Source organism: Pseudopipra pipra, chromosome 7, assembly GCF_036250125.1.
Source record: "Pseudopipra pipra isolate bDixPip1 chromosome 7, bDixPip1.hap1, whole genome shotgun sequence".
NCBI classification, from domain to species: domain Eukaryota; kingdom Metazoa; phylum Chordata; class Aves; order Passeriformes; family Pipridae; genus Pseudopipra; species Pseudopipra pipra.
Window position 1 is genome coordinate 17,868,355 of NC_087555.1, and position 22,139 is coordinate 17,890,493.

The window sequence follows — 22,139 nt, forward strand, 5'->3', positions numbered from 1 at the left end:
CCGCCCGCCGACCCGGAAGGCCCGGCCGAGGCGGCCCCGGAGCATCCCAAGCCCTGTCCCTGCTCCTCTCTCTGTGTCCGTGAGGGAGCTGGTGGCTTCCTCGCTCCCTGCTCGCCGTCGCCATGGGGAAGTCGTTCGCCAACTTCATGTGCAAGAAGGATTTTCACCCCGCCTCCAAGTCCAACATCAAAAAGGTGAGGGGGGGGTGACGGGCTCCCGGCACCGCAGCGGCACGAGCGAGGCTCGTCGGCGTCCTGGGATGGGACCGGGGCTGGGGCAAAGAGAAAGGAGGGAGCAGGGGAAATAGGAAATACTTGAAACTTCGGGGTTTCGTGTCCACAGGTGTGTAGGACTGTCGCGTTTTCCTGGCTCCAGCTTTTCAACACCTGATCCTCAGGATAAATAGGCACCGCACGCCGTACAGAAAACCACCTGTCACGATTGTGCCCGTGTTTCGTCCATATTTTACACCTAACCAACAGGTCTCTCCTCCCCAGAACTGTGTCCTGGACTTCCGAGAGAACCTGGGGTTTGGAGTCTGGGGGACTTCGGCGAGGGAGTGACACTCCTTGGGAAACAGTGACATGCTCAGGGTGTTTTCTGAGCTGACTTTTCTCTTTGAGTTACCAAATTTTATCCTGTCTTTTCAGTTTGTAAACGTAGTTGGGAGTTGCAGTTTCTCAAAATTGCTGCTTGTGGGGAGTTGCAATACTGGATTAAAATAGTGTATTTTATGTGATTAGAATGGTAGTCTTCTCTTGTTAAGTATAGATTACGCCAGTTGAGTTTTTACACATTAATGTATTTTTCGATAGTTTTTGTATTTGTTTAAAATGGAAACCTAATTGTTTTAATTAGGTATGGATGGCGGAACAGAAGATATCATATGATAAGAAGAAACAAGAAGAATTAATGCAACAGTATTTGAAAGAACAAGAATCCTATGATAATAGGTGAGAACTGGCATAAGATCACACACTTCTTCCTGCTGTTTCTTGTTTTCATGGTAGTGAAGGCCGTTTTACTGCGAGCAATTTGAACTCCTGTTGGCAGTAGTAGTAGGAGAAGATAGTGACTCATAAAGTGCTGTCTGATTAAGCAGAGGTCACAGGAACTTCTTTAAAGTGGCCTGCGTTTGTCTTCTAATTAGTTGCAAAATATGTTACACAGAACAGCAGAAAACCTTGTATAGTTATACATTTGTATCACATAGAAATCTGTGTTCTTAATTCTGTGGACACAGGGTTACGTTTCAGTTGTGATTGAAATGTATGATTTTTGGTACACTATGGAGCATGCAAGAAGATTGACTGGTCTCTCAGGTCTGGTCTCTTGATACTCAGCTTTTGTTACTTACATTAAGAAATGAAAAAATGCTAGTTACAACAATTTCATACTGCATATTTCTTTTTGTTTTAGTAAATGATATGGGTGTGACTGTTTTGTGTGTAACACCTCAGGCTCTGCCCTTTTTATTTAGGTTGCTTATGGGTGATGAGCGTGTGAAGAATGGTCTTAATTTCATGTATGAAGCCCCACCTGGAGCAAAGAAAGGTACTGTGGTTTCCTGATTCTGAGCAGACAGTACTGCAAAACTAAAAACCTTCTGAAGAAATAAGCACAATGGTTTTTATTTTAAAATAACATGTTCATGGGGAGGTAATGCTAGGAGGTATTATTATTTTAGTTCTTCCTGTGGGAATAAGTGGACATATATGTAGTATGTAATAATTTTGATCTCACACTTCTTTAATTTCTTTCAAAGAGAATGGTTGAGGTTTTTTTTAAGCAGTGGTTCAGTGTGAAGGGGAAAAACAGATAAAATATCCTTCCAGGAAAAACCATAAATTCTGTCCTTGACCAAGGGTGTTTCTTTAGCCAATTATAAAGCTATTGGATGGGGAGGACTAGGCCTTACCAAGGCAATGACTTGGACAACACAAACCTGTATTTTGGCCTACTCTGCTTTGTAGAAATAGCAGGTTGCTTTTGTTTAAAAGTTATGCCCATAATTCAGTTTGTTACTTGTCAAACATAGGAAATAGCAGCGCAAAAATTTAATTTGCAGAAGTTATATAAGTAATAAATACTGAGATTCTCTAGTCAAAAGGGCTGCCTGACCTGTCTCTAGGGGATCTGACCATGCCTATGTAGTACTGTCATAAACAGAAGTTGCTAAGTACCTGCTAAACTTTTAAAAAATATTTTAAGTATTGTTACTACTCTTGGAAAATTATATTTAAAATTTTTTACTTGTATGACAAATCATTATAATTTTAGAAGATGATTCTGGGTTTAGAGGATTTATAATTGTATACTAGAGACTGATTATTTTAAGTGCACTCTATTTAAATAAAGCTGCTTTCTGAGTATTTGCACTATTGATAAGTATAAACCATAAAATGTTTTGTCTTCAGCTTAGACACCCCCTGTATTTTACATACATAATTAACATATCATTTCTTTTCTTTGCATGATTTCTGAAAATTCGAAGAGGAAACAAAAGAGGTATTTCATTAAATCATTTAAGTTTTCTTCTCACTTACTTAAAACATATTCTAAAAAAAAAATCAAACTTACCATGTTTTCTGTTTTATAGCAAGAAGGAGAAACTGAATACAAATTCGAATGGCAAAAAGTTGCCCCTCGAGAAAAGTAAGATTTCTGGATTTTATCTGAATAAGTTTTTTTTTCTTCTTCCTTACCTTTTATATCCTTTTCCTCTTTTTCCTTTTTTTTTCTCTATTTTATTTTTGAACAGGTCACTTGTGTGATCTTTTCATGTCCTGACATTTAATTAGTAAAACCTGCAAACCTGGAACTGTTTCCTTGCTCAGCTTTGGGTTTTTTTTGACTTTTACATCCATATTTGAATATACATTAAAAACAATATTTACAAGAATTATCTCTCTGAATTGGACATAAACTTAACAACAAAAATTAGTTTTGTGTATTTTTTTTTTTTTTTTAAATAACAGTGAATTGAGTATTTGTTTTCTTTTGTGTTTGTGTAACAGATATGCTAAGGATGATATGAATATCAGAGATCAGCCATTTGGTATCCAGGCAAGTTACATAAATTTCACTCTGTGGATGTCTTGAGTATGTTTCAAATGTTATGTAACTGCAGAACATTCACATGGACGCTCTTAATTTTGTCGTCTGTTTCTCAGTGAGTTTAAAAGCTTCTCTTATGCCAAACAATGCAGATATTTCTGTAAATTTTAGGTTGTATTTTTAGCTAAATTGTGTCAACTGGTTTTTTCCCTTTAGGTGCGGAATGTGAGGTGTATCAAATGCCACAAGTGGGGTCATATAAACACTGATCGAGAATGTCCCTTATTTGGCCTTTCTGGAATTAATGCAAGTTCAGTCTCCAGTGATGGTTCAGGTAGGCAGTGAATGTCTTTTAAATGTGCTGCTTAGACACTTGGGGGGAACTCATCACGTTTAATTTAGGAGGTTTAATGTTATGTTTCAAAGAGTTGATGAAATGGGGAAAACAGTTAATTCCAAATGTAGGATCCACAATTTTGAGTTAATTATTTCAAATTGCAGGGACCTAATTTTTAGATTAATAACACATTTAAAAAGACTCCATAATGACTGTTGCTTTGATCCTGTCTGTGGCAAAAATTGAGAAGCTGCAATGAGATGTTTTATATCAGAATGGCAAAATTTATGTCACCAAAAAAAATGAATGGATTGTCAGACTGTCTCAGTTCAAATTCAAGCAAACTGCATGAAAAAGCTGGAATATATCACTATATCTTTATTAATCACTTGGTAAAAGGAGAGGTTTGTGGGATTTTTTTATGTAGTTGTGCTTCTCTAAGTGGATTTCCAAACGCCTGGTTTCCTGTCAGCTGGCTTCTTGTTGCTTCTTGAACTACAATTTTTTTCTTCTATTAGTTTTCCTGTTACTTGAAGTCACACATCATTTAGTGTTAGATTAGCTTTAAAGAAGTGGATATGAGCATTCAAATTGAGGTGGTTTTTTTTTTGCCTACAGTACTTCGTTTTCTGTGAGTTGACCCAAGTCTCTAACACTTTCAAGATTCTTAAAATTGTAGCACGTTAAAGAAACATCAGGTAGCATGGGAGAGTCTTCAGCCTTGCTGTACTGTTGCTTTAAAGCCATGTGTTGTATCTTGGATTTTGCAGGGATACCATTACAGTGGCACACTTGATAGCATCAGGTTTTCTTCTATCTTTGTTGAGGTTACAACAATTTTATGTAGTATTTAGGCTACAAACAATCTTGGTTTTCAGAATTAGGTCACTTAGATATATAGTTTCTTTGAGATGGAGCCTGGAAGACTTGAGTTAAAGGAAATGGTGTTTCTTACTCTTCTTTTAGGCATTGTCTGGTGATTATGCCATCACATTACTCATCCTGTAGTTGACTTGCTCAGCCTTTCTATTCAATAGGTTATAATATTAAATCATTTTCTTGCCTTAGAAAAAATTGTGCTTAGAGCATTGTAGCTCTTGCATGTTAGATATCCTTCTGTGCTACAGAACTCACTCCCACTCCCCCAGTTCAAATGACATGTGTAAATTTTAGGAGTGTTTGGTTGAAAAAGCAGAAAGTATTTGTACACGCTTGCACAAACCTGAATGTGGACTCCTTATTATTCAGCACAGTGTAATACAGACACATTGCAGTGCCAGTAGAAGAAGAACTGCTTCTTTCAAACCTTATGAGCTAACTATGTAGGTGTAGGCAACGTTTGACTGCTGTGGGTGTTTCCCGCTTGGAAAGATGTCCTCCAGATTGCTTTTTAAACTGTCTTTCTAAGCCTAAAGAGAGGATTTTGCATATATGATGAATTTTGCATGAAGGAAAGTGATGTGAAACTACTTAGATGTTCTCACACTGCACCACTGCCCTCTCATTTTCAACTCTGGAACTTAGAAGATGGTGTGCTATGCTGATTGTAGGCTGAGGAAGGATTTCAGGGAATAGGGGTGGGCGACAGATCAGGATTTGTATATATAATTTGTGAGACACTGTTCTTGGGTTGAATAGTCAGCTGTAATGATACTGCTACTTTCTCTTTCTTTCAGGGAGACTATGTAAAAACTCTGTAGGTAAAGTTCAAAACAATTTAAAATTGATTTAATAGCAAATACAAGGCTTTGAGAAGGTGGTAATATTAATTACATCATCAGATGAAAGGTTTTCTGCTTTTTGTAACCTCAGTAATACAATCCTTTCATCAACTTCTAAAACTTCATCTGATTTAATAGCAAGTTAAGTTACACTCCTTTGACTTCTGGAAATTCCATGTGTGTAAATGAAGCACTACAGTTACATGAGAACATAAGTTCTTGAACTCACTGCTTTTCTTAAGACTCATAATTCATCCATGTGGCATGTTAAAGCTTATGTCACACATTTAAAAACAAAAAAGTGGGGTTTTTAATCAAAAGCCTGACACCATCCCATGTGTTGGCTGGGATGGGAGTAAGTAATTGTCTTTGCATTGCTGAGTATTCTCCTTGGTTGTTACAGTGCTGCAGATCTGCAGTGAGCTCTGCTGCATCTATTTCCACCTCCAAGAGCCTTCATCTGTTCCTCTATGCAAACACATCTCCTCAAGCTCTGCTTCTTCCTGCTTCTCTTTATCAATCATTGCATGCACTGCTAAGCTGCTTCTTTGTCTCTAGACTAAATTACTGATTATTTTTTATTATTTTATACTACTGCAAAAATATCTTTTGCCACACTGTTCTTTAGACTGACTGGAACTCTAGAAAATAGTACTTTGTAAAGGACAGAGACTTTTTATGAGATCATCCTTTTATGGAACCTGTGTTCTGTGTTTTGTGAACTGCTGATGAGGTTTAAAAAACTCCTTGCACTTGAAGCAAGTTGAATTGCATGTGAATTGCTTCCCACTGGCACCTCTCTCCATGTGTCACAAGTGTGTGTCTCCTCATGCTTAGAAAACTGGTAAAAAGCATGTAAACAGTTTTTCATTTATTGTGATTGTCAGCACCAGAAAAAAAAAAAAGTACAAAACTACTTGGCTTCTAAGGTCAGATAAAGTTAGTACAATTTTCCTGAAGCTGTCTGTTAGTTTCTAAAATGTAGAGGAAAACACATGCCTCTAAACAGAGCAATGAATAGGGATTTCAAGGATAGCAAGTGGTTGCTTGTAGTATAAAGCAGATATGTGTATTAAACTTATTTGACTGGGCTTTTTAATAGCTAAATGTGTAAGAATACATTTGCAATGAGCTCTCAAAGAGTTGAAAAACGTGCTAAATTATTAGAGCACTTTCAAAAGTCAGGAAGTATTTCCATATTTAGGAGGTAACTGGAAACTTGTTTCTAGCTTGTTTTTCAGGAAATTGAAATATAAATATTGTCTCATGAATGAAAGGGTACAGCTGAGAAATACAGATATAATGAGGAATAAAAGTGAAACCAGAATAAAATTTCAGTACCATAGTCAATATATAAGGATTCCAATTAGTTTGTGAAATTAATTGTATTAGAAGAACCAAATTTACATTATAAATCACTGCAACTTTGTTTTTTAAGAGAAAATCTTTGAAATTTTTTATAAAGTCAGTGGATAAAGCTCTATTGCTCTGAAGTTATTTACTTGGCAGCACTTCATTGCTTCTGATTTATACTCTTTTCATCCTAATAGAAGTTGTTCTTGCATCCTTTTCACGCAAATTGAACAGAATAATTTTTTTAGGCAGTGCGTGGTAGTTACACTACCTAAATTTAGGTTAGAATTCTTCAAACTTCAAAAATACTCTCCCTTGTTAGAGCACACCATGCATCAGCACAGTGTTGGAAGACTCTGGTCTGTGTACAACAAAGCATCCTGGCTGGTAACAAATCTCTAAGCAATCAGTGCTTGGGAATACTTGGTCTCATGGTGCTGGATCCTGATATTCTAAGGACATCACTAATTTCTGCAGAAATAGGTTTTAAGAAATGGTCTGGCTTCCCTGTCAGAGACTTCTATCAGGCCTTGATACAAGTTCAGCTTGTGTTTTGTTCTAATTTTTTCCTGCTTCAGAAGAGCAAAATAAAATGTCTTATTTGGACTTGGATTATTTTTTCGGCATCAGAGTTTGTTTGAATACAAATAAATGAAAGTGAAACTCCTATGTCTGATGTAGTTGCTTTATCTATAGTTCTTCTTCTCTTTCCCTTTAAGGAAATTGATTGACTAGATAGATTTTTATTTTTTTCCCACACCATAACCAATATAGGCTTTTTCTTTCCCATAAATTCTGTAAGCTGTGATTCATTTCAGCAGAAGGATAGTTTTCTTTGAATCTTGTGAGAAGACTACGTTGTAATCTTCCTCTTGGCACATAAAACTGATTGGCAATTGCTGTTTTGGATTCAGTGTTGAATATCTCATGTGCAAAGACCGGTCACAGACTTCAGTTTCCTCTGGTGGAACTGCTGCAGGGCAAAGCATCTCTGTGGCCCAGAACTGTATATTGCTGTCTTTCGAGATCTGACATACATTGCAGTGCTCCAGCAAACAAAAATAATTACAATCAGTGCCTTAACTTAGGCATGGTGGCTTGGTTATTTTGCTTCTGGGACCATTTTACTAATCTAGTAGTAATTCATACAAAAAAAATAATAATCTTACCATTAAAAAAGCACCTATTGAATAATATCTCACCAGTGACTAGAGATTATTTTTGCAATAAGGCAATTTCAGTGGATGTGGTTATCATGGGATAATCACACCCCTGGGGTACAGCCTTGTCTGTAATCTCCCAGGAGTGTAATTATTTCATGATAACTGCACCCCCCGGTGTTGCATTATTTCCATTATGAAATTCTTCATTTTAGATATAAAGTAGCTTACTTTGATCACTGGAAACTGCAAAGTAGTGTTAGGATGTTCCAGCTGTGAGGCTTACAGAGACCAACTTAGAAGATTTACTTCTCCTTTACAAAGCTAAATTAGGCAATCAAAATGCTTTTTTGGGCTAAACTGATTTACAGGGTGTTTTACTGATAAAATCCTAACTTTCAAAGTTCAGACAAGATGAAAATATCCATTGTGCTTCTGACTTTACACGCCACTGTGTATATATGCATGTATGCAATATGTAATACAAACCAGCAAAAAACCCCAGATCACTAGCATCTCAAAGCTTGCCTGTTTGTACAATCCATTTTTATCGTTAACCAGCAGCATCTGTTGTTTTTGTGGTTTTCAGTGCTTTTTTTGTGAATTCTGAAAAGCCTTTTTCTTGATTAGAACAGAGGTTATTATGCGTTCTGTGCAAAATATTTTGAAGTAATACTATTATTTTACTTCAAAATTTCCTTCAACTTTCTTGGTCAGGTAAAGTTAGGACAAACTGAATACCTTTTTTTTTCCCCCCTTCTTGCCTGCAAGCAATGTCTTGTTCAATGATGGTTTAGGCAGGTGTGTGGGGGGTGGGATTACTAAAAAGCTATGAGAGCTTGAATGCTTATAACTCTTCTTATATAATAAATATTTTTTAGAACAAAGAACCCACTATGACTCTTATACTTGCTTATGAAGTAGGAAGTAAGGCTGGTGTCTCAAATGGGGAAATTATTGTATGAATAGCATAGTTAAAAGTGGGATGGTAACATTAAAAACTGTTCTTGTGCTCTTGGCCTATGAAAGCTGAGCCTGGTGAGTGCTGGGCATCCTTCTCTGCTATGGACTGCTTTGAATGTCTTAGAGCTGACTAGAATGGCTTAGAGCTCACATGTGATCCGTGCAGTGGAATTACTGAGAAGAAAGTACTGTAAAGTGCTTAGCACTTTGTGGAAAATTCAGGCACTCAATGGTAAAACTGTAGTGGAGCAACATGTATGTGTATCTAGTGTCTTATGGTTTACCCAGATAAAGAAACTCCAGGTATATCTATGCAGGTGCCCCCTTCCAAAGACCCATTAGCAGCTCCTACAGTTTGTGTTCTCTCTTTTCATCACCTGAGTACCCCTAAACTAATAGTGGTTGTGGTTTCCATCCATCTATCACTTAGTGTGTTCAACTAATCTTTAGCTTTTGGGTAAGATACCTTTCCATAGTGACAATTTAGATTATCCATCATGCAGAGACAGCAAAAAAGGAAATCTAGGTCTATTTTACATTATGTCTACATCTCACTGCAGTTTTTCGGTGACAAACATGGTTTTTGTTTCCCAACAGATAAAGGTCTGCATTGTATTGAGAATGCAGGAATTTATTTAAATGTTCTCTTCAATCTATAATAACAAACCAAAGCTATTTGAATATGTTAACGGTGAATATTTGTATAAATGGTCATCTGTAGAAACATACAGTGTGTGAAACCTTCCTTCACGATCTGCAGCTGAGACCTTTGATTGTTAACAGTAGGAACCTTAACTAAATCTTCACATAGTTTAAGAACTGTCACATTTTAGAATAATCCTCCATTTATGCTTCAGAGGCCTCAGTATTTGGTGTGAATGCATAAAATACAGATTTCTATTAGAAGTCTTGTGCTTAGCATTTAAGCAATAAATATGGATTCCTATAGCAGTTTGATAATGTTAAATGGTTTTTACTATTCCAAAAAAGTAAAAAGGAAACTCAAGTTTCTCTGAAATACTGTATGACAAAAGCATGGCAAATTACACTGAAATTCTGTGCTAAAGTGTTAAATACAGTTAAACTGCAGGCCCTCTGAAGAAGAGCTAATTAAAAGCTAGAAGTTTTAGTCATTGATTTCAGTCAATGCCAACTGCAGCAGTTGCTTTGAAGTGTAATAATGGTCTAAATGCAGTCATCTCTGAAATAGATAGAAAAATTATCAGTAAAAGATGATCAATTCTGAAGTAGTGGAGGCAGCATAAATTTACTCTGTGTCATGATCACATAGTTTTGATAATAGTTCTTTATCCTTTATATAAAATAAGTGTCTACTCTTATCTCTATCACAACCACAATAAAAGTTCACAGACTATGCAGCATGATTAAGCTCATTCTGTAATTTTTTTTCATTTTTTGTTCAATTTCCTTTTAAGCCATATAAAAATTACCATATGAAACTCTGTGGACAGAACAAAAAAGTGTATGGATGCATTGACAAAACTGTCTATGCTAATTTTAAAGTTAGTTTCTCTTCTAAAGCAAAACCTGAAAAGCATTGTGTGATATGTTATGTCTTTGCTACCACCCAGAGAGGCAGCATTCTCAATTCAGAGTGTATTCATCCTTCATATGATTATGTGCTAGACTAAAACCCACCAGCAGAATGGTTTTCTAAAACCTAGTTAATGTGAAAGAGGTGTTTGTGTACTCCTTGCGTATTTTTTTATTTACTTTTCACAGCAAAGCATGGCTTTAGAATCACTGTTATGTATAAAATAAAATTTCACTTTGGAAGAGTTATGGCCTCATGTGGTCCAAGCTACATATTAAAAAGGATGAAGACAACATGGTTTAGGCCTTACTTTAGGCCATACTTTGTTAACAAAAAATATGTAGTAATAAAGGGGAAGCCTTGAGAGTATTTTGTCCGTGATTCATAAATTAATTTTTAAACATGGTCCTGTGGAGTATACCAAGTGTGACGTATACTGGCTAATTGACAGCAGGTACACAAGTCTGCTTGGTTTACATTTATGTTCATGTAAATTGTCTCTCTATTACCAAGTCAGGAGAAATCTGATGGTGTGATGATGGTGATAATTTTAGATTAAAATGATCACATCTGTAAGCTAAAAGATGTCCCATGCCAGAACACATTCTCAGGAAGAGGAAGCTCTAGAGAAGCCCTATTCTAAATATTCTGTTTTGATGATACACAAAATGAGCATTAGTTAAAATAAAAGTAAGTCATCATCATCATCATCATCATGGCTGGGCTTCACAAACGAAGATTTGGGAAGGGCTCTACCCATGTTTGTTACAAGCGCGTTGGTGGCTAAAAAGACCAATACGAGACAGGCACGTCCAGCTGCAAAAGGCACAGCAGAAGGACTCCTTAGGTGGTGTATTCTGCAAGACACGATTCTTTGTGCATTGTCTCTTCTCCTCGAGGGTGATCCTGTGTGCTTTCTCAAAAGCATCAGCAGCGTTATAGATGGGGTGTGTCCAGGCCTCCCGATTGGAGGCCGGAGTAGACCAGTTATGGTGATCAATATGGCCAAGGCTGAGATGTTGTTTCAGGGAGTCCTTGTATCTTCTCTTCGGGGCTCCTCTCTTGCAGCAGCCGGTGGCAAGTTCACCATAAAGCAGGATCTTAGGGAGGCGGTGGTCCTTCATCCTTGAGATGTGTCCTGCCCAACGCAGCTGTGTTCTCAGCAACATGGCCTCAATACTTGTGGCTGCTGCTTGCTCTAGAACAGACATTATGTTAGTCACATAATAAAAGTAAGTAGTTGCAATTAAAAAGACACCATGAAGAATCTACTACCTTTTCCAGTAATCTTTGCATAGAGCTTTCTATTTCATTTCATGACAATACATAGAATGGCCTGGGTTGGAAAGGATTTTAAACATCATATAGTTCCATAGGTGCAGCTACTATGTAAGTACAACTTACTGTAATTTCCCGTTCCACAGGTGGAAATAATGGTTACAGTATTACTGGTTCTTATGTCTTTGCTTTCCTTATATATTCCACAATAAAAACCCATTTAAAACTTAGTTGATTGCAAAGAATAATTCAGTTTGCTCATCTGCACCGATGACAGTAGTGGAAGTTTTTATCAATAAATTGGGCAAATACTGTCAATACTATGCATCATGAGTAGATGGAAGTATAACTTCTATTTTTGGTGATACTGGCAATCATACCATTATGGTCTGTCCTTACTACCATGGAAAGTGTAGCAGAAAAAGTGGTATTTAATCACAGTTGTTATGAAAAGACGTTTTAGCATACTGTTTCCTCATATTGGATAATTTGAAAAATGTGCTTTACACACTCTAAGGGAGGCCTGCTGGATAGTGTGTTAGAGCTGGCATTGCTCTCCTAAGGACAGGCCTGTGCCTGTGCCTCTTAGAGGAGACTTCTGGCAACAACATGGTGTTACATACACTCTGCATTTGTAGCTTCAAGGGAAGTACAGACAGAATAGAAAACTAATCACAGCTACAGGTTTCTCTTGTTTCTGGGACAGGAGGGAGGTAGTAATGCAGGGTGGGAGTGCTTGCTGTAAGGTAGGCTTTTAAGTAATTGAAATCCTGAATTCTATTCCCCTCCTGGTTGCTTAGTAGAAGCAGAACTGATTCTGTTAAATTGATCTCAGTTGTGTGATGAGAAATTGGAGTGATCTTCGTTCTAAAAAAAGGCAAATTTACAGTATGTTATAGAAATTCTAATACAATAGCCTTCTGCAATCCACTATAATTGATGCTCATATAGGCCTGAGAAAAAAAATTATTTACATCTCTTCTGTTTATTTAATTATACAAGTATTATAAGGTTGCACCAACAGCTGTCAAACTAAGGTTGCACTTGGGTTGTACTTTGTGAAGACTCAAGTCCTTCTTTTCACACTTCAGTGAATGGTTTGATTTTTCTAGATTTTGTGCCCCAGCTCTTTGAGTCAACTAAGCTATCTGAATTTTACCCTTAAATAGTATCTTAAGCAGAAGATAACAGAGAGAATTAATGCAGCAAGAACTTCTGTGGGAAGTAAGAAGCAGGAAGAAACTCTAACCTATTTGCTTGGCAACACTGTTTCTTGAGAATTATAATAGCAATGAAAAAATATTTTAAAAATCCTTTGGTAGGTCTTCAATTATGGAGCCTTTTTTGTGCAAACTCTTAATATAATTTTAAGTACCTGTAACTGTACAAAATGTAACAAGTTGTCATTTGTCCTAAGGCTTAAAAATAAATATCATATTCACAAGCAGTTAATTACACTATATGGTAAAAAGCTTTTCCAAGACCATGCATTTTTTTTAAGCAGATAAATGTATTAGTTTTAACCAAGTGTTATCTGGAAAAGTTTTAAAGATTTTTTTTTCTCTTTTTTTTCCTATCAAAATGCAAATTTCAGAAAATAAGCTTGACAGTCATGTTCAAAAATAGCAAGGTACTGTATTTGACTTGTTTCAGAAAGAATAAGAAACAGATTGTAACTTTGAACTTATTTTTAGTTTGCTGATGAAAGAATGCTGAGAGACTAGTTGTCAGAAGTTGTAGCAATCAGCTATTTTTACAGGGTTCCTATATCTAAAGTTCTGCCAGCTCATGGCACAATATCATCTCTAGATGATTTCACCTGCATGAGATCACAAAGGTAGCTTCTTCACAGGTTGTCTCAAGCCCATAAGGAATGTGTATATGAGGCCATTGGTGGCGTAGGAGCGATTCTTTGCAAGTTGATGGGTGCTGTTCAAGAATAAGTAGCTATCATCATAGCCAAAGATTTTAGCCAACTGAGAGCCTCTCAGCTCAGTTTTACTGTCTGTTTTACAGCTGATGACTTAATTGTTGCATACAGCTATCAGATACTCCTAGTACGGTTTTGTCTGACAATCTTGAAGGGTGATGACATAAATGTAGTCATAAGCCGAAGACAGGCTGAAAAGATTTACCTCTTTGGGTTACCAGGCAAGCCAGGTTTCCTCACACTGGGCACAGTCACATCTCCAACAAGCAGGAATCCACAATCAATTCACACCAAACAAAGAAAGAGGTCCTCTGCCAGCCAGTATACTGGTGGCTTTGAGGTTTAGACTTTAACTGCTTAATAGGGAAGGCAAGGACACTTCTGAGGTTTTCAAACCTTTGTTAAGTGAGGTTCAGTGTTTTGGAGTTCTTTTACAGTTTTTGTCTGTCTTGTTAGCCAGGGGAAATCCCCTATTTAATTTTATAGTGTAGAAATGGGAATGTGATTGTTTGCTCACAGATATAGGCATCTACACCTTTTAAGACTCTTTGAACAAGCATCCCAAAAAGAAGTATGTTACAAGCCTCAAGGCTGGCACATAAAATAGTTCTGCCCAGGAATCCTGGGAGACCTCAATCTGTCACTGATATTTCAAAGAAAATCAGGTCTGCTTATCAACATCATTAAAATATAAATCAAAAGCGATCTGTTGAGGTATGGATGGGAAAAGAAAGTCACCAAGCATTAGGTTCCTTTGATTCCATGCAAAGGAATTTAATTATGAGAATAAACGTTTTCTTCATCCTCATGTTGCAGAAAGTAGATAGTAATAGAAGTTTACTATTAAACTGTGCAGCCACTGTCAAATATAATGTCTTAATTGAACTTCTCAGCCTGGGCTTGTAACCAGGTAGAAAACAGTCTCTTTAGACTTCCCAGATCAGAGATTGTTTTCTCTCTAGTGTCCCTACAGCTGTCTTGCTGTCATTGGGCAGCAGCACTTCTGAGAAGCTCAGCAGCATTAGCTGTTAAAAAAAAAATTGTGAGCAAGTTCACCTCTGTCATCCTCTCAAAAATGTTAACGTTTTTAAAACTGCAAATATGCCGTGGTGCAAGAGGTGTCCTCCATAATCAATGTTGTAGACAGCTGCCTGTGTCATGCCTGGCTGGAGTCTGCACACAGAAGGGTTGTGAAATAGGACTGTATTTTGACTCTGCTTCCACTTATGGGGTTGGTTTATTTTCTGAATCTCATTTCCTAGTGTTTTCTAAAACCTTTAGTTACAGTAGAAATAATGTACTTAGAAAAGCTTAATGGAGATTCTTGCGTCTTCTCACAAGCTAGGCTGAACTTAAATTACTGTTGCCCTCACAACTGTGAGGGAGACCAAAACAGGAATAATTTATTTCATAAACCACTTCAGTTCGAGTTTCTGTAGGTGCATTGCATGTAGCTTGTATACATCCACAAAACAGGAATAATGGCAGTTTGGCAACTGTCCTTGTCATGGTAATACTGCGTTGCAACTAAAATATTGTAGGTGGAGCTATGAGTGTCTCTTTGACATCATTAATATACAAGGAAACAGAAGTCAAATAAATTTATTTTTATCCTGGCTTACTTTCCTTCTAAGCTTACCTGTGTTTTTGGTTTTTAAACCTAGTGCTGATTTCACCTCTAAAAAGTACGTGGAAGCTAACTCCCAAGTATGTTGGATCCCAGCTTGGGCAGCCACTCTGGCAGGTCTCTTGTTCACTTCTATGGATCTGTGTGCTACAGCACAACTGACATCCACTGGGCACAAATGCACAGAAATCAATAGTGTTGGGCATTCATCATAAACTTTTTGTGTAAAAGAGGAAGTTATTTTGCTTACCTCTTTCCAGTGTTATGCACAAAGAATGCTAGAAAGGTTTTTGTCTAGAAACTAATTTTGAAATGTGATTTTGAAGGCTGATATGCCTTCAGGCCTCTCCGGTCTCAGTTCTGTCCATAATCCTTGTATGGAAACACAAGGTTAGGGCTTCTGTCTTAGTTCTTTTGCAAACCTCTGTAGATTTGGACAAGGTGTATTTCTCTATTTATCTAATCACAGTAATGAGAATAATTAAGTATCAGAAACACATCAAAATGTGTAAAATACTGAGACATTGAAGGGGAATACCTAAGGAGTTAGTTAAGTTACTTCATTAGGCAGTGGCTCTTACTGACTTTGAATAATAGGGGTATTCCAGCCTTCAACTGTTAAAGTGTCTCTTTGGTATGGTGAAATCTTCTTTCATGACTTTATGCTTTGTCTCCATTTGGCTTCCTCATAAAAGGTATTTGACTGAAGTCTATGGCTGGTTTATGTGAACTTTTCAAATTGAGGCATCTTCTGGTACCAAATTCTGTGTTTAGGTGTCTGTCTAATATTGGTTTCTGTTCCAGCCAGAGTAGATTTGGGCAAGCGGAGCAAGGTTTTAAATTTGAAATACACGAAGATGTAGACACTGGAGCCAATATACATTAATTAATTGTCAGTTTACAATTACACTGTAACCAGTAAAAAGAAAAAGCACTTTTGGTAAAGTATATGGGGGAATGGGGAATAACCCCTTACTTATAAAAATGTAAACTCAAGGAAAGACTAAAAGGTACCTCATTAAAAAATTCTTTTGCCTGACAAAATAAAGAACTTGTGCAAAAAAAAAGTAATGCAAGGGCTTCTTAAACCATTTTCAAAGTTTTTTTTCCTTCCTTCCTGCTTTACTTGTAGGCCTACTCGTTTCTGCAAGGTGATGTATTATATGGGAAAACTAAGAAGTTGACATTTTTTGAGAAAGTGCTGTATTACTTTCCCTATATATTCCATAGTGGAAATCTTCCTTTACTTTCCATACTTGTCTGTGTTAAAAATCTAAGAGTTTTGTCAATCTCCACAACTAAGAAACTCTTAAAACCACAAAACAGGATCAGTATGTTTCATAAGACTAGTTAATCTTATAATTTACAGTAGTTTACTGCAGTGATAGTAATCATGTGCTCCATGCTCTCTTATACATTCCTCCTAATATAGATTTATCTTACACCGGAGTGCTGGTTCATTGACAGCCAGGTTAGCAAGGAACTGGGAAGGAAATTTACTGAAAGTGATGTAACAAGAGTGAATGTTTAGGGTGAAGAAAAAGTACCTTATCAGACAAGTACATGAAGTTTTGGCGATCATGGGGATTCAATTAAAGCATTAAGAGTGAGTTACAGGGTTTATAAATTATGCAGTCAAGTCTGAATGATACATAATACATCCTGTATTGTACTACTTGTTAGATGTTTGCAAAGAAAGCAAGCATGTGCTTAATCCCAAACACCTACTCCAATGGAATATATAGCATAGTTTTTAAGCTAATAAAAACAGAACTCTCTGAGGAGGTAACAGTCTAGAGACTCAGCATATTTGGCAGTCCCTAGAATAAGTAAGGACATAGATTTTTTTTTTTCATGTATTTATATTCCATAAGTATACTATGTATCTGATGTTACTTTTTACATTGGAGTTCAAATATTTGTGTCATTATGAAGAATGTGTTACTAGTGACATATTAGAAGTGCATTTTCCCATTGTTTTAAGGGAAAGGAGGCAGCTAAAAGTCTTACTTAATGCGCTCTATTTAGGTTTCCTGGGCTTTTTTACTATAATAAAAATATATTACTAGACTTACCTAAATATATTGTTTTCAACATGACAAAGTTACATAAGAGAATTCCCTTGTACTTAAAGAAAAATGCAATTATTTTCCATTCTGAATCTTCAGACTGCTGTTTTAGAAAATCATATCTGATTATTTGCTCAGCAGAAGATTATTGACTTGATTCAGCTGTGATTTTACTTAACAAAGCTTCAACTGAATTCCTACTGTGGAGTCCAAAAAAGGTAGAGAGATATAAATGATACATTCAAACTGTGATTTTTGTGAACAGGGCCATCAATGCACCCCTCGGAGCTAATAGCGGAGATGAGAAACAGTGGGTTTGCACTGAAACAAAATGTACTGGGGAGAAACTTGACCGCAAATGATCCATCACAGGTAATACCTTTTTACCAGTAAGCTGAAAATGTCTGTAAATCTAAATGTGATTGCTTGTGAATTGTTACTTAATGTTTTCAAATATGCATATCCATAGTAAAGCTGAATAGCTATACCAGTAGAAAAATGTCCATAAACTTACAGTTTTCCAGCTTTGTTTCTGTCAGAACGGTGAATCATAAATTACTTCTTTTAAAAGCACATATAATAAATTAAATCCCTGCTGTGGGTGAATAGAAATTGAATTTTTCTTGAAGGTGTGGTTAGGGGTTTTGCTGCATCCTTCTGATGCAGTGCTAGCTTTTGGATGAAGTTTGAGGCCATGTGCACAAATAATTACTGCCAGGAATGCTATATCTGAAGGAGTTTTTTTTTTACTTGATTCGTTATTGTTTCAGTTATTATTTCTGGGAGTGAAAACGTTCAATTACCTTTACTTAGTCTGCACAAAGTGTATTTCTAATTGAGGTGATTTAACAAAAATGTAAAGTGAAAAATTAATATACACTCCTTGAAATAACCTTTGTTCATATGGCAGGATAGTCAGACCACTAGTAAAGAGGGGATGACTACAAGCTGGTATTGAGCTCTTCATTAAATCAGCAATTCATTGTGTCTCCTACCTTTGCCTTTAAAAAAGCTACGTAGCCCAAAAATGTAGCATATGGGCACTGTTAAGTGAATCATGGTGATACCAGTATGTTCGCTTTATGCTAGGTGTGCAGGGGTTTCTTTGGAAAAGGTTTTTAATCTTTATTTCCTCTTTTCCCTTCTGAATGTGACTAAAATTAAAAACATCACTCTGAAGAACTGTAGTGTACCAGATGCACATAATTTGAGGAATTCAGGGTCTTCAAAGTAGTTATGCTTTGCTGATTGCACTACTGTATGTAGATTATATGATTACAGTATTTTGCATTGCTAGAACACTTTATGAACATTTAAAGACTAATAACACAACAGTGAAGTAGATGTGTTAATACCCATTTTCCTAATGACTAAACCGAGACAGAGAAGTAATTTGCTTAAATTACTCTGAGTTCGAGCAGGACTAGCATCTTGCCTATTCATCCAAGCATGATAACAACGGAGTGACTTATCCTGGGGAACCGTGGGCTCCAAAATTGGCTCATTTTTATTAACTGTTTTAGAAATGTTTCTTTCCCTAGCAGGGCTTTTTTCATATGTTACTAATAACTCTTGTTGTGTAACCCCCACATTATAACACCTACTCAGCTTTGAGACAGAATGTCAGGGTTTTTCACTCTGTAGTGGGTATGCTGCTCTTTAGAAAGAGTCTCAAGCTGACTTAGTAATAAAGTGTATTTGTGTCTGTGCAAAAATAAGGTACATAGAGGCATCACTTTTAAAACAAAAATCTGAATGAAGATATTATTTTTATATATAATAACTTAATGTCTTATTGCATTCTTCTAGGAGTTTGTTGCAAGTGAAGGAGATGATGATCCAGAAGTTGAATTTTTAAAATCACTGTCAACTAAACAAAAACAGAAACTTTTAAGGTAGGTGTGGTACCTAGTGGAGAAGTTCTGTATCACCTGTAGTTGTGACTCCATGATTGGCACTGTAACTCTTTGGTGCCATTCAGCACTATCAGTTCCAAAAAAATTAGTTTGGTTTAACATACACTTGGCCACAAATAGCATTATGCAGCCTGATTTTTTTTTCATCTGTTTGTTTTATTTTGATGTCTTTGTACTGGAACTCATTTCCAATTTAACTGATACACTGAAATAATAATTGGCTCATTGAAGATGCTGTCAGTTGCTATTTTAAAATATTATTCTGCACTCCATTGTTTACAGTGTCTTCTTCTGTGATTAAAAATTCTGTGTTCTTTTTTAATGGTTTACAATTTGACAAAGTTTATCTTCTGCCATGTGGTTGAACTGAATGTGACCTTGCACCCCAGGGCCAAGGTTGGCCCAGCTCCACCCTGTGCTCGGGTCAGGGTTTGCAGCTCTCTGCCCCCTGAGGGTCTGAGTTAATGAGGTTTCCATGCTCTGCTTTTATCCAACTGATTTTGTGTGTCACATGACTTGCGTTTTTCTTTTCTCTGTTAATTTGCAATGCTATCTTGAAATAACCTGAAAATTATTCAAATCAGAAATACCTACTACTGCATACAGGCATACAGTTAAAATGGTCTTTTAAGGTTAAAAGATGTCATATATACAAGGAGTGGGAGGAGTGGAGGAAGGTGAATGGCTAAGGTACATAAGTAAGTAGGTACATATGGTATTCACATATGTAATAAATACTTCTTTGAAAATAGTTGGCATATTTTATGTTCCTTTTAAATAAGGAATGTGTATGTAGTTTGAGTCATTTAAAATGGTATTTTGTTTGAACTTCTGCTGGCCCAACACGTTGAAATTTTTATAATCCTTTATATTTTGAAAGTTGAAGTTTAGTAAATATGTGGCTCCTTTAGATTTTACTAGTCTGAAGGGATTTTTTTAATACACTGAAAGCAGTTTCACTATTCAGTCACTGGTTTTTTTTAGAATAAACACAAAAAGCAAAATAAAAACGATGTGAAAATAGTAAAATAGCATGTGCACGATGGATTGTATTTACATATAGAAAATGTAAACTTCTAGTTGTGGCAGAAGAGATAACTGAAAATATCTGTATTATTTTCCTGGAGAACTCAGAGATATAGGCTTTGGAGTCTCAGTTTTCATTATTAATTGAAACTGAATACTAATTGCATTTTTTCATATTCAAAATCTCTTTTTAAAATGCACAAACAAAAGCAGCAATGATTTTCTAAAGTTTTCAGAGCAGCCAGACAGGGGAAAAAAAAGGACTACTGAATGTATTTATTCATAGTTACAAGGCCAAAATTGACATTAAAATTAAAGAATTAAAGAATCATATTACTCTTGTTTCGAGGGAGCAGCTGTGGATTACTTACTATGGGTAATGTCAGAGTGGAGGTTTTAAAATAATACTTTGCTAAAAGAGGAAAGGAATTCAACATATTTATATGGAAAAGAGTGCATTTGGGTTGGTCATCAGAAGTGGTGAATTTTAAAAGAAAACAGCCTTGTAATTTAGGATATCTTAACACATTGATTGTGCTACTCTTTTATTTTGAAAATAAAAGGAAGTTGGATCGTCTAGAGAAGAAAAAGAAAAAGAAAGACAGAAAGAAGAAAAAGCAAAAGAAAAAAAGCAAAAGTAAACACAAGAAACATAAGACGAGATCATCTTCCTCATCCTCCAGCGAGACTTCAGTAAGCAGCAGTGATAGCGAGACTGACAGCAGAGATAAAGCAGCACAAAAGAAGACAGATTCTAAGAAAAGAAGAAAAGACAAGTTTTCAGAGGCTAGCAGCAGCAGTGATTCAGAAGGAAAGGCAAAGATGAGGAAGGAAAAACTTTATGAAGATCTCTCCAGTAGTCACGGTAACAAGGACAAAGATAGGGAGAAGTACAGGCTTTTAAAGCAAGATAGTTCTGCAGAGAACAACAAATGGAACTCCCGTGAGGAGGAAAGAAAGTCCAAAAGCAGATACCATAGCACCAACACGAGAGAGAGTGAAAGAAAGGAGAGGGACAGTAGAAACCAAAGCATGAATGAGGGGAGCAGGAGAAGCCCTTGCACAAGTCATAGCGGTTCCAGGCAAAGGCACATAAGAAAAAGTCCAAGTCAAAGCCCTGGTGAAGAGCGGCACCGGAGAAATGAAACCAGAAGCCCCAGCACAGATGTACACAGAGAGAAGAAAAAATGTAGAGAAGGCTATGGGGACAAGTGCAGTAAAGTGGAACACAGAGAAAGGAGCAGACGCAGTAGAAGCAGAAGCAGGGAGAGGAAAAAAAATAGATAGTATAGAGGACAGGTGCAAACAAGAATGTCTCTGGGTTTTGATGAATACCTTTAACAAGGGCTCAATTACATACTGCTTTTCATTTTCCAACCTCTGTAACTAGCATTTCCTACATAAAGCCAACACCATCAATTCTATCATGTTGGAATATTTGTAAATTAGGTATAAATGTTATGGTATTTTTCTTACTATCTAAATATGCTTATTGGCAAATACCCCTTCTATACATGCAGTAATTCATAGACCTGATTTTAGGGTTTTAAAATATTTCAAAGCAGTATGTGATACTCTTGGATTGTCAATGATGATTTCTGTTTAGACACAACTGTGAGGGGAAGCAGAGAGTAAATCAGGAGGAGCCCTGAGATTTGCTAACTGCTAATAAACGTTTGAGATAGTTCTGGATAAAATCACTGCTTCAGATATCAAAGCATTGTCTTGTAGAGGGTTTTGTTTTTTTCATACTGAAGCATTTTTCCTAAAGTTCCCTGTAAGAGATCAATTTCATGAGTTAGAACAACAGAGCAGAGAGACATAGTTCACATAAATGTGTAGCCAACATTTTTTGGCCTCCTGCAGTGTACAGCTTGGTCAGGGCTATCTAAACATCTTGAACCCCTGTTGGTATGTGTCAGTACAATGTCAAGTTTTTGTTCAATAATCTCTCAAGACATGAAAAGAATATTTACTGCCTCAACTGTTTCAGGTATTTTCTTGTTTGTGGTAGAAAGTTAATGTAAATAGTCATCCTTTTGTTTTCATGAAACAAACTTCCTGTGTTTTTAATGATTTTAATGCCATTTTCTGCATACACTGCTATGAAGATGAACTTCCATAATAAAATACCTTATTCTTTAAAA

General features: G+C 36.5%; 1 protein-coding gene across 2 annotated transcripts; it reads left to right on the forward strand.

The window, feature by feature from the left end:
* Nucleotides 1–8: 8 nt before the first annotated feature.
* CIR1 (corepressor interacting with RBPJ, CIR1) lies at nt 9–22,139 on the forward strand. 2 transcript variants are annotated; one of them, XM_064660802.1, is made up of 10 exons: nt 9–194; nt 859–953; nt 1,481–1,554; nt 2,495–2,508; nt 2,600–2,655; nt 3,018–3,066; nt 3,274–3,391; nt 17,316–17,422; nt 18,860–18,945; nt 20,556–22,139. In XM_064660802.1, exons 1-10 carry the CDS (start codon nt 123–125, stop codon nt 21,277–21,279), a joined length of 1,395 nt encoding a protein of 464 aa, XP_064516872.1. In that variant the 5' UTR covers nt 9–122; the 3' UTR covers nt 21,280–22,139. The 2 variants fall into 2 exon arrangements, with proteins under 2 accessions (XP_064516872.1, XP_064516873.1); XM_064660803.1 differs by lacking the exons at nt 9–194; nt 859–953; nt 2,495–2,508 and having other exon boundaries at nt 1,527–1,554.